The sequence below is a fragment of the Falco biarmicus genome, chromosome 3 (assembly GCF_023638135.1).
Source record: "Falco biarmicus isolate bFalBia1 chromosome 3, bFalBia1.pri, whole genome shotgun sequence".
NCBI lineage: Eukaryota > Metazoa > Chordata > Aves > Falconiformes > Falconidae > Falco > Falco biarmicus.
This window is the reverse complement of record NC_079290.1, coordinates 121339701-121352000: the sequence shown is the minus strand read 5'-3', so window position 1 is coordinate 121352000 and position 12300 is coordinate 121339701. Positions and strand designations below refer to the sequence as shown.

General features: G+C 55.5%; 1 protein-coding gene across 1 annotated transcript in view; it reads right to left on the bottom strand.

Moving 5' to 3' along the window:
• The window catches only part of NKAIN1 (sodium/potassium transporting ATPase interacting 1), a 41785-nt gene extending 33396 nt beyond the window's left edge, over positions 1-8389 (bottom strand). The window contains exon 1 of the mRNA XM_056332281.1: positions 8097-8389. Coding sequence (XP_056188256.1) covers positions 8097-8150 — 54 coding nt within the window. The 5' untranslated portion in view covers positions 8151-8389. The remainder of the gene's footprint in view (positions 1-8096) is intronic.
• Between the last annotated feature and the right edge of the window lie 3911 nt (positions 8390-12300).

Below are 12300 nucleotides of genomic sequence, written 5' to 3'. Positions count from 1 at the left end.
CCCCTTGTCCTGTCGCTTGTCAGCTGGGAAGCTGGGAGGATGACCAGCCCCCCCTTCCTACACCCTCCTGTCCGGGAGCTGTAGGGAGCGATCAGGGCCCCCCAAGCCCCCTCCTCTCCAGGCTGACCCACCCCCAGCTCCCCCAGCTGCACCCCCCCCAGCCCCCAGCCCTGTGCCCCAGCCTCTTCCCCAGCCCCCTGCCCGGCTCTGGACACACTCCCACCCCTCTGCATCCCTCTGCCCATGAGGGGCCCAACGCTGAGCCCAGGGGTCATGTTGCCAGTGCTGAGAACAGGGGGACAGTCACTGCTCTGGTCATGCTGGCCACACAGTTGCTGACACAAGCCTGTGCTGCCTCAAGCCATGAAGAGATGGAGGCCACATGGGACCATGCAGGGACAGGAGTGACAGGGGCAGAAATTGCCCCCAGCATCCCTGCATAGGGTCCCCCTTGCAATGGGGTCCTCCCCACAGCCCCCCAAACACTTGTGCATGCTTCTGGTCACCAGAGCAATCCAAACATACCCCTCAAAACCCACACCACACCCTCCTGCATCCCTCCCTCGAAGCTCCTGCTTCCTTATCCCACTGGTATCACTGGGATGCGCTGAGCCCCACAACACCCATGCCAAGCCCCCCAACTCCCTGCAGGCTCCCAGCAGCTGATCCCTGATGGGAAAGGAGATAACATCATCCCAACATGGGTCCCCACACACCCCTTGCTCCAGGGCAGGGGTAACTGGCAGTAAAATTCAGTATTAAGTAAGTAATTAAGTATAAGGCAAAATGTGCTGGTCTACAACCCCCATCAGGGCAAGGTGGGAGGGATGGCGGTGGGGGGCACATCCTACCCTAATGCTCCCATCTGGGTGCAAGCAAAGCAACACTGGGACAATTGTTTTTTTCTCCCGCAAATCTCCTTCTGCCGCAGAGCAAAAATCAAAGATGGGTGAAATTTCCCTGCCAAGCACATGGGAGCTGTTATTAATCTCATTAATAAACCACTCGGGGTTTAATGTCCTGTTTAAATATGACCAGGGCTACTCTCTGCCAACTTTGCCTTTCCAGTTTTCCAGGCTATTACGTACATATCTTGAAAATTGAAATAAATAGCTGCTTTCAAATGGGGGGAAGAAAAAAAAGACACCAAGGGACCCACCCTGAGCCCCTCTGCCCCTCCAAGCATCCCTCTGGGATTCAGGCAGAATATTTCCTTCCCACTCAACCCCCAACGCCCCACCACTTGCAGCCAAAATCTGCCCCAAGCTCCATGCTGCGACAGGGATAAGGACATCCTGGGGCACCCCAGGAGGATGAGGGATGGGGATACAGCCTGGACCACTGGGATGAGAGGGGTCTAAAGCTGCCTGTCCGCCTGCAGCTCAGCTTGGCCAGGCACCACAGCGATCAATATGCAATAACCTGCATCTCGCTGGCCGGTGCTGGAAGAGCTGTTAAGATGTACAGCTGATGTTGATGGGAATGTTAGAGTTTTGTGGGTCTTTCATCCTTGACATATTCCTGGCCATTTTGTCCCCTTTCCTTAAGGATATCCCCAAGCCTTGGTACCCAGAGATGGCTGCAGCATCCCAGGGGGTCCCCTGCTCCACTGAGGGAGGTGGTGCCAGCAGGACCCCACTCCTTGGGCTGATGTGCAATGGCTGCCAGGTTACAAAGCCCTTTTCCAGCCTCAGAGCATCTGCACAAGGCTGGGAGGATGCCGGTAGTCCACTGTCCACACTAGCATCCCCTCCAAAGCCATAACCCACCGCTCTATTGACATTTGTGGGTGAAGCAGGAACACTGCAGGGCTGGCAGCGCTGTGGGCTCAGCACTGGGTCCAGCTCCCAGAAAGGGATGTGGGTTTCCCATTCAGGAATTGAATTTTTCCACAATGAGTTTTGAACCGTTTGAGTCCTGAATCCTTCCCCCTGCTCAATTACTCAGCACCTCCAGCTTTCTCTTCAGAGAAACCAGGGGGAGAGGAGTCAACAGTTCCACTGCAGGAGGAAGAAGTGGCAGGAGCTGTTAGTGCCTATGGGCAGGGGAGAGCATCCCCCAGGGCTCCAAGTCTGCAAACAAATAAAGCTGTGAGGAGCTTGGCCGAGATGTTCATTGATCCACGAAGCAGCGAGTTCCCAGAGCAAAACCAACCAGTTCATGTTGCCAATACACAAGCCAGGGCGCCTGGCACCTCCCAAATGCAGCCACTTGTCACCAGCGCAGAGATGTTCCCGTGGTCCCCTGCATCCCCCGCGGAGGCACAAAACCAGCCGCTGGCATCAGGCCCAGGGAGAGTGTTGGCCAAAGGCAGCAGGGAAAAGCCGTTGCATGCAGAGGTAATTTCTTGCTGCCAATAATTGCCTTTGGGGCTAGAAAGCTGCTTTTCTTCCCAAACCCACTCTTTTTGCCTTATTTCTTCTGCATTGAGGACTATCAGTACTGGGAATCTACTTCCACCTCCCTATCTTCCCTTGGACCAGCCACAGAGACCAAGCTTTTCAAGTAACTGCTTTGCTGTATCTTCCAAACTCAGATCTCTCTTCCCAATCCCCTTACAATATCTTGGCAATGTATTTTGGGGTGGGAGACCCAGTTGCCCCACGAGCTGGCAGGGATGCGTTACTGGGGGGCCTGTCCCCGACTTGCCCTCCACCAGGCGATGCTCCCCACGATCCCATCAGTTTGCACGTTCTCTCCAGCAATGATTTTATTCCTTCTCTTCTTTTTTTCTACTACTGAAACGAGCATCATTGATTTTTTATAGTGCTAATTTTTTTCCTAGCAGAAAGCCACCCGGGATTAAATCAAATTGCTTATCGGCATCTAAACACTATTATGGCAACTCAGTCCCTTTCAGCAGCCAAACTTGTGAGCTCAATAAGGAACAAGAGCAGGTTTGGCTGGACAAGACTCATTTTCCCAAATGTCAATTAGGCCACCTACTTTTAGACTTTGCTGATCACATCATGCACCAACCTTTCCTTCCCCTGCTCTCACCAGTTCAGTGTCGGGCCAGGCTGTTTTGTGGCTCATTTTCTTTATTTTCTCTACAACCCAGCCCTCCAAGACGTTTATTTTCCAGTCTCCTTTGCTCCCAGCTCTGTTACGAACCAGCATGAATGATTTAGAGAGTTCTTCAACTGGTCTCATTAATACTCTTGGGTGCACATTAGCTGGTCCTGCAAATTTAGACGTACTGCACTTTAATCGTGGTTTTAATTGCGAGCTGTAATGCTGTAATGTCTTCCCAAATGTGCACCAGTAAACCTTTATAGCTTTGCCTGTGAATAATGCAGATGCACCAGAGGATGCACGTCCACATGGATATCTTACCAGGCTGGAATGCTTCTCCACAGCCACCTGCATCCACAGTCCCTCCTGTGGCTCTTGCGGTGGTCACCCTGGGAGGTGACAAGGTGTGTTGGGGTTTTTCATGTCTCTAACACACACAGTTCCCACCTTGGGGCTGTCTCTGCATCCTCGGCACTGCCAGTCCCCAGAGCGTCCCCATCACTCCATGCCAGCACCCACCACCCTGCAGCATCACCAGGCACGGAAGCAGCACCACACCCATTGTGTCCTATCCCATGGAGATGGGGTGCGGGGAGATGAGGGGCTTGTCATCCCTGGTGCCACTGTCAGCCCCCCATTTCCATGGCAACCATGCAAATGTGGAAGCTTTCCATAATCATTAGGGAGCGGAGCCGGCAGTATAAACAGTGACTGCAGTAGATTACATGCCTATTACGAACAGTCACACCTTCTGAGCTCTGGTAATTACACCTAATTGTGCATTTAATTGTGTAATTGAAAACCCCCATCCAGGGTTCAGCCTGGGCTCCTGTCCCCTTCCTCATGGTGGGAAGGTGGCCAAAGGCAGCTCCAGTCCCGCTGTCCTTATCTGATTCTCAACGATGGGAACCATGCGAGGACAAAAGATGCTGGCAGATGTCAGAGGTGGCTGACTCACCGGTGCCAGAGCTAGGGGGTTGGTGGCCAAAACCAGGCAAATCAGGGCAGGAGGTGGTGGTGGGGACAGCAGGGGATGGCAGGGCCGTGAAGCACCCAAGGGTGCAGTGGGGTCCCACTGGGGAAGGGGAGGTCATGCAGGGCTGGTGGATTGCTGGGAAATGCAAAGGATGGACCATCCTTTCCCTTCACCCATCCTTCACTAAGCTGACCCTGTTAGCTCCTTCTCCAGGCTTGTGATGGGGGGGTCATGTCCCAGAGGGTCTCGATACCCTGTGCAAACCCCACAGCTCATGCAGGCAGGATGGGACGGACCCATGGCCCCTCTCCCTGCACCCCAACCCTGGAAGGCTGCAGGAGGAAGGATGCCAATGCCAGCACAGCATGGCACAGCATGGCATTGCTTGCCACCAGCCTGGCAGGCTCTGGCAGGCTCAGCTGGGCGGGAGGTGCCAACTGAGCTTTGCTTTTCCAGCCAATTAAAGGAGAGGAGAGAAACAAAGAAGGAAACGAAGCCCCGGTTCTGAGCGAAGCTGAGCTCTGCCAGGCAAGGTGGGAGCACTGAGCATCTCTTGTCCCCACCCAGCTCCGCGGCTGGAGCTGCATCCCACCCCCGATGAGCCCTACACTGCAGGGGGAGGCAATGGGGTCACCACTTTGGGATGGAGAATGAGCCCGCTGGAGCAAGCCTGCCCTATGCCAGTGCCTGAGTACAGCCCCAGAGTACAGAGCAGGATGGCCCAGGGGCACGTGACAGCAGCCAGTCAGATCCAGCCAGACCTCAGCTTCCAGCAGTTCACACCCTGATAGCCCGTATCACTGCCTCCAAGGCTGGGTACATCCCTCTACAGCAGTGCAGCTGTCCCGATCTGCAACTGACACCACTAGGCTTCAGAGTTAACAAGAGTCCCAACTTGCAGCTCTCACACCCACATGCCCATGCTGGCAGTGGTGAGCAGGGCGGTGTCACCTCCAGGTTCATTTTGCATCCAGCCACCTCAGCAGCTCTTATCTTTGCATAAAGAAAAGATAAATCCTCCCAACAACAACTGGCATCTCAGAGAAAGATTTACTAAGCCACTGCAACCACCACCACCACCCGCAACCCCAGCCAGCTATTTGGTCTCCAGATGTTGAGGAGAACCAACAAAAATCTGAGAGTTTTGATTTCATCCCACTTCACCAGCATAAATATCTCCTGGCAGCCTCTCCTGAGGTGGGGCAGGGCTGGTGCGTGTCTGGCAAGCGGATCCCTGGGTTTTTTCTGGAGAAAAAACATAAATGGAAGCAAAATCTGATGGGTGCTGCTTGTCCCCTGGGAAAGGAGACACCCAACGCTTCCAGCATGCCCTTGCTGAGTGGTGGAGAAGGAAGATGTAGGATATTTGGATGTTCCAAAGCAGCTGCCCCCCTCACTGCTGTGCCATGGTCCAAAAACCAGTTTCCCAAACTTGTTCGGGCACAATGGCTACCCTGAGGTCTGGGCTGTGTGGGATGGAGCAGGCAGGGCTCTGCCAGCAGCAGGCAAGGTGTGTTGCCTCTCCAGACCTGCCTCCTCCCACCCCAGCATGGGGGACCTTGCACGTGGACCTTGTGCCCAGCAGGTGCCAGCAGCACCCTGGCACTCTGCAGCTGTGGAGCATCCTCAGCCACCACAAGCATCCCCTGTGTCCAGCAGGGACAAGGGACCAGGGTGCATCCCCTGGGGACAAGGCTGTAAATATCGGGGAAACTAACAGGGACGGGAGAAGGTGCCTATGGGGTCACGGTGGCACCCGGGGAGCCACGGGAATGTGCCTGCAGGAAGGTGGCCTGACAGCGAGGACCAGCTGGAGATGGTGGCATCACCCCAGGTCAGGTGGCCTCTCACACACGCTGCTTCATTTCAGGGAAACTGAGGCATGGGCTGGCTGGTGAGGTTTAGCAAGCCAGCGAGCTCGCTGGGTAGCCCCACTGTTGCCACAAGCTGACCCCACAGCAATGGGGTATGGCTTCTTGGGCAGCCCCAGCACACACCAGTCCAGCCCCAGCTCCAGCGTCTGAGGGCACTGGGAGCACTGCTGTTCACCCCATAGTACAAGGCCCAAAACAGGCATCAGGGCTACCTGGATGGAGGGACACGACTCCTGTCCCCTTGTAAGGGGTGGCACAGAGCAGCTGAAGCAGAGGAGAGGAGCAGAACCAGGGTCAGGTGTCACCCCCGCTCCCCATCACCACTTCCCAACCCTCGGCACTGCCTGGTTCGTGTGCCCTGGCCACACTACCTCATGGATGAATATTGGCCTCAGTCACCCAAGGGGACACCCTGATGGCACCCATCACCTCCACCGCCCTGGGGCTGGCTCACCCTAGGGCTGTGGGTGGGCACCCAGAGCCCCCTACCCTGGGCAGGGCACCCTGTTGCACCTTCTCCTCATGGGGTGGTTGGGTGCCACTGCTGCAGGATGGGATGCTAGGGGCAGAGCGCATCTCCCCCCAGCTGGCACAATGCTAGCCACTGCCTCCAGAGCCGAGAAGGAGCTTGGGAGAGCATCCTGCAGGCTGAGAGGGGATGAGCTGGGAGTACAGGGTGAGCCAGGGGTGGAAAGGCCACTGGTAAGGAACAATTCCAGAGCCAAGCCTTTGGGGATGCCAGCAGCAGCAGAAGACATGGGATGAGGAAAGCCTGACCCCAATCTGCAGCACAAAGTTTCTTCAGGTGTGAGCAGGAGCTACTTTCCCAGCTCAGGAGCTCACACCAATTCCATTCTTCCCCTATAACAAGTATATTAAAATCTCTCAGAACTGGGATATCTCAGGGAATAAACACCAACAAACCTGTTTTGGAGCAGAGTGGTAAAAAAAAAAAAAAAGTAACCAAAAGCCAGGGAACTCCCACACACGCAAAAACCACACATCGGATTTATCCTGGATGAGGAGGAAGGTGAGCAAAGTGCGAAGACTTTACAGACTGAACTGGGGGGACAGCTGGGGACACAAAAAGCCATTCCCACTAGGAACAAGTGGGATTTCAGCCTGGGGATGAGCCCACAACAGCTCCACTCCCCGGGGTCAAGGTCTGGCTTTGAAGCTTCCTGCATCCCCCCAAGGAAAACCTGGTTCCCCTAGCTATCCAAAAGTGGGGACACCTCTTCGTTTGCTGCCTTTTGAAGGATGGAGAATGAACAAAAGCAACGCTGGGAAGAAAGTGCTGGTCAGCAGGATGCCACTATCACCTCCAGAGTGGATCTGGAGCCTGTTTCCATCGCTGCCTCCATCCAGCCCCTCACCTCCGATCCCCGGGGACATCACAGGCTGACCACCACGCGTTTCCGCAATCCCCCCTCATTTTCCTTGTCACGACAAGCACTGGCACGGTTGTGGGGGCAAGATGTAGGATGCTGATTCTCCGCTAACGAAACACCCAGCCAGGATAATTAATTGCAACCTTGTCAGTGCTGGTTTTAGCAGGAAAACCCCCCAAATACCCCACGCACTCCCTTTGCCTGCTCCTCTGTCAGCAGCCTGATGAAGATTGATTCACGGGCAGTGGCAAGCACAGCACCTAATTATTATGAAGACTGACAATCCTACTAAAATTAAAGCTCTCCCTTCTCTCTGCCCCCAACGTCCTGGCGTCCCCTGGCCGCGGGCAGACAGGTCCTGCTTGAAAGTGGGAGAGTTTACGAAGTGCTGGCAGCAGCTTCAAGTTTCCCTCTTGGCCCGAGATGGGGGACCAGCACCCAATGAAACATCCTCAGAGTTGCCAGGATGGGAAACTGCTGGCAGGAGTCAACTCGGAGGGATGAGATTGCAGCTGGAAACAAAGCTCACACCTGCTGGAGACGCATCCTCAGGCGCTGACAGCACAGGGAACTGGTTCACATCCATTTCCCCCAGCCGCAACTCCTACCAGTGCTGGATTGAGGCAAGGGAAGAGGGTGGCATTTTGTTCCTCCCTGATTATTATTTTTTCTTTTGTTGTTCTTTGGTTTTGGGGGGTTTTTTGGGTGGTACTGAAGCATCCCCAAGCTGGTCCCACAGCAAGGTCACCACCGCGACGGAGTGGGTAGCAGTGACAGCCAACATTTCGCACAAAGCACAACCCGGCATGCTGATGAGCGCAAGACGGCCCCTCGCCTTACCAGCTGCAGGCAGCAGAATCCGACCAGCGTACATCTCCCATTGCATCTCCCCATGGTTTCCCAGCCGGAGCCTCGGATTTCCCCCACCGTGGCCTCGCGTCGCCGTCCTCCGGCCGCTCACCAGCCGCCCCTCAGCCAGCAAAGCCGCCGCCCGGGGAGCATCAAGGGGGCACCAGCAACATGTCCTGCTCTCCAGCCTCCGGCCAGCTCCGCTACTTTCTCCCCAGCAGCCCTGCCGCCTCCCGCACCCTGCCAGGTTAGCACAGAGGCGGGCTGGGCTCAGAAAGGGGCATCGCCCCCCTTCTCCGCCTCCCCCCTCCCGCAGCCCCGCTCCCCGCGACCCGCTACAGCCCCGGTCCCCGCTGCAGGGACCCCGGGGCCGCGCACACCTCGCCATCCATCCCCGGGGCGCGCAGGTTTGCGCGAAGCCCGCCCGGCCCTTCTATTGTCTCTGCGCACAGCCGCGCTCGGCGCCCCGGGGGCGGGCGGGGAGGAGGCGGCGGGTGGGGTCGGGGGCGCGCCGGGCAGGGCGGGCCGCGGCCGCCGGAACAAGGCGAGACGCGCTCCCGGCGGAGCCCGGCGGGCGGCGCGGCCGGGCGCGGGGGGGCGAGGCCGGGAACGCCGCGCCGAGCCGTTGGCGGCTTCTGGGGGTGCCGGGTAGCGCGGTCCCCTCGCCGCAGCCGGCGGCAGGCGCGGCTGCTAGTCGCGCCCGCCTTTCCTTATCGTCAGTATTTGCCTTTTTAATAGCTGGGGTTTTTTTCTGTATTCCCCCCGTCCTCTCCCCTCCGGAGCCAGGTGGGGCTGGGTTAAATCCCGGCGATTGCAAAGCGAAGGGCCGGTGAGCTGCTTCCCTCCCCCTTCCCTCGGCCCTGCGGCCCTTGGGTGGTGCCTGGACCCGCAGCACAGGGACCCTGCAGCCACCTCCTCAGGGGGGCACCCTGGGGGGACCGTGCTAGGGTAGCAGCTGGGTGTGCAGGGAGGGCAGATCGCTCCGCCCGGCGAGGAAGGCCCCCAGCTGCTCCGTGCAGAGCCCCGCTCCGCAGCCCAGCACCCAGCCAGCCGGCTCTGGGTGCCAGGGGCTCTAGGGCTGACACCCAGCAGGTCTGGGCAAGGAGGCAGGTGCAAGCAGAGCAGGCAGGGTATGGCTCCCCGCCGCCATACACCCCACTCGCCTTTGTTCTTTTTTCACTGCACACCTTCAGGGGGGATCGCGGAGTGCACATCTGCCCGGGAATAGCCGGGATGCTGCTTTTCCAGTGCTTTAGAAACCTCTTCCTAAAATGCCACCTTGCAGGACTTGGGGACAGTTCGCTGCTTCTCAGTTCTGTGATTTCTTAATCCTCAGCTGTGATTTTTGTAAGGAAGCATCTCCTAAAACAGCCCCCCGCACTCCCAGGTGTCAAGGCAGCTCTGTGCAGGGTCCGAGGGGCTGCAGCCTTACAGATGCATTTGTGTGCAGCTGTCGCTCTAGCCATGGTCTAACCTGGCCCAGCCAGACCACACATCCCCGTGCACTGCTGGGACCAGCTGGGACCACACCTGGAGCTTTTCCTTCACCCTCAGGGGTGGGAATTTCTCTCCCTCCCAGCTGTTCTGTGCTCCCAGGAGTGTTTTGGGAGGCTGAAGGACGGGGCTTTGCAGAAACCACTTGGCTTCCATGAATGCAAAAACCATGCCACAAAAATGCTGTGGGTTCACCAAGTGATGCTCTGAACCAGGGGCCTGGGAGAAGTGGCTGAACCCAGACTGAGCCAGTGGGTGTTTGAAACATGGGGACCTCTGCATTTATACCACATTGTCTCAGGTCAGTGGTGAGCTGCAACCTCCACAAGCCCTGCACACACCTACACCTTACTGTTGCAGGATGCCAAGGATCCCACCCGTGGACCAGGTCCCCCTGTGACACCACCACTGTGGGCTTGACTCCGTCACCCCCAGCGCTCTGGGCTCCATCATCTCCAGGTCCTCACCCAGAGCCTGAGAGAGGTCCCATCACCCTCATCCCATGGGGAGGAGTATCCCAGGCTCCTAAGGGTTACCTGCATGCAGAAGTGGGGGGACCAGACCCATCTCCAGGATCGAGCTTGTGTGCTCCTCTGGGATTCAAGCACAGCAGAAACCTGGAGCAGAGGGACTGGTTTTACCCCATGGGCCAAAAAAGGCTGAGGCTCCAGTCACCTCACAGCATCTTCTTGGTAATAGCCAGGAAAATCCGCTCAGCTCAACCCTTCCTGTCAGCTCCAAAAAATACCAGAGAAAGGCAAAATGCCCTGGATATAAAATCATGACAATCGATACAATGGCACAGAGATGCCAGGTGGAGTTATGCGAGGAATCAATTTTAAATTAAAAAAGGTCAATATAATGCGTCAAGGCTTCCCTAGAAGGCAAGGAGAGAACTTCATTTGCAAGCGGGTGGGCAATGAGCCCTATATTTTGTCTTTTTCTCTGCTTGTAAACCACCACCCTCCAGAGCCCACAATCCCTTTGCAAGAAAAAACTCGATGACCAAAATTACAGAGGAAATATTAGGAAGAAGTTAAACGAGGGTCATGTTATTCATTCTTGGGGATGGGAGGGAGCTGGAAAGATATGTCTTTTGGTGTGCAGCCACAGCTGCCACCAAGCCCTGATGGGCCTCACTTTCCCCATTGCAATGGCGATGCTGGAGCCTCACCCCAAATCCTGCATCCCTGCCCTCCAAGAGCCTGGGTACGGCTCTCGCCTCCATCCCAGCCCTTTGGGGTGGAATTGGGAGAGCAGCCATGTTCCCAGGGGCTCCCATGACAGGAGGGCACTGCAGAGGTCACCACCCATAGGGACTCCTCATGCCTGGCTTCTGCACAGTGGCAGGTGACCTCTCTGCTCACCCAGGGGCTCTGGCAGTCCCCTGGCACCGGCAGTGTAGCAGAATCCGGCCCAGCCAAGCCCTCCATCCCTAGGGCAGGAGGAGCCAGGTGGGATCACTTCTCTACAATCAAAATCATCTCCTTCCACCAAAAAGATGTTTTAAGTAAAAAAATGCCTGCATCCTTATGCCAGAGAGATATCTCTCCCAAAGGGTATAAACAAAACACAATGAAATGGAGTGTTTTCACTGAAATGATATTTTTACGCAAAAGTGTCTATTTTTTGCTCAGAAAACTCATGCAGGGATCGGGTTTGAAATTTTTTTTTCCTTTTTTCCCCCCTCAAAAAGTTCTGGAGCAGAAAGAAATCACACCACCAGCAGCTTTTGCTCCTTTTCTCAGCTGAAGGCAGGGAAGTCCCATGGAGAGCTGGGCCTCTGCCAGGACACCAGGACTTGGGACACTTGTATCTATCACCAGAATTATTCACTATTTCCAAATGGAGCCAAAAAATAAAATACAACTCCCCAGGATGAGCATAAGAAATGCTCCCAAGCGCAGTCACAAGTAGTTATTTGGGGGAAGAGGAGACACAAAGCTGCTGTAGGACAAGCCAGGCTGGGGATGCTGTTTGCTGCCTTAAAAAAGGCAAAACCAGGAGAAAAAAAGGGGGTTTTAGGTTAATAGAAGACACCCAGGGGACATTGCAGTTCTGCAGCCCTGAGCCCTGGCATTGGAGTTGGTTTTTTTTTTCCCCTTCTTTTCCTCATGGGCTCTTGGGGTTGAATTTTTTCACTTCTTTTGGGCTAAAACCATTGTCTAGGCTTGGTGATGATTCACAACATGAATTCTGGGGGCAAATTTATACTGAATCTCTCTGCCCAGGGATGCATCAGCCCAGGGGGGCTGCTGCGGACACAAAGCCAAGGGGGCTGGTGAGCATCTTTCACCCACTCAGGCAGTAATTAACAGTGCTAAGTCATCAGAACAAGACAAAACTATGATTTTTGGCATGTTTATTGGCAAAGAAATCTTTGAAGGGGCCTCATGTATCTTGGTTATGGTGATGGGGAAAAGATATTTATTCTGATGCATTATGTAAATCAGTGCGGGGTAAACACATGCAAATCATTGGCACACATCCTGCATAATTTAAGCTGGTCGGGTAATTCCCCTTAATGGGGAGCAGGGATGGGGTGTGTGCTTAGTTCAGGTTAAATCCCTCCAGAGCCTGATGGGTGGCTGGATTTTGGCTGAAGAGCCACGATACACTCACCTTTGATGCTCAAGGGATGAAGATCTCCAGGAATCATGCTAATTAGCCCCTAATTAACCAGTGGTTAAAAAGAGCAGCC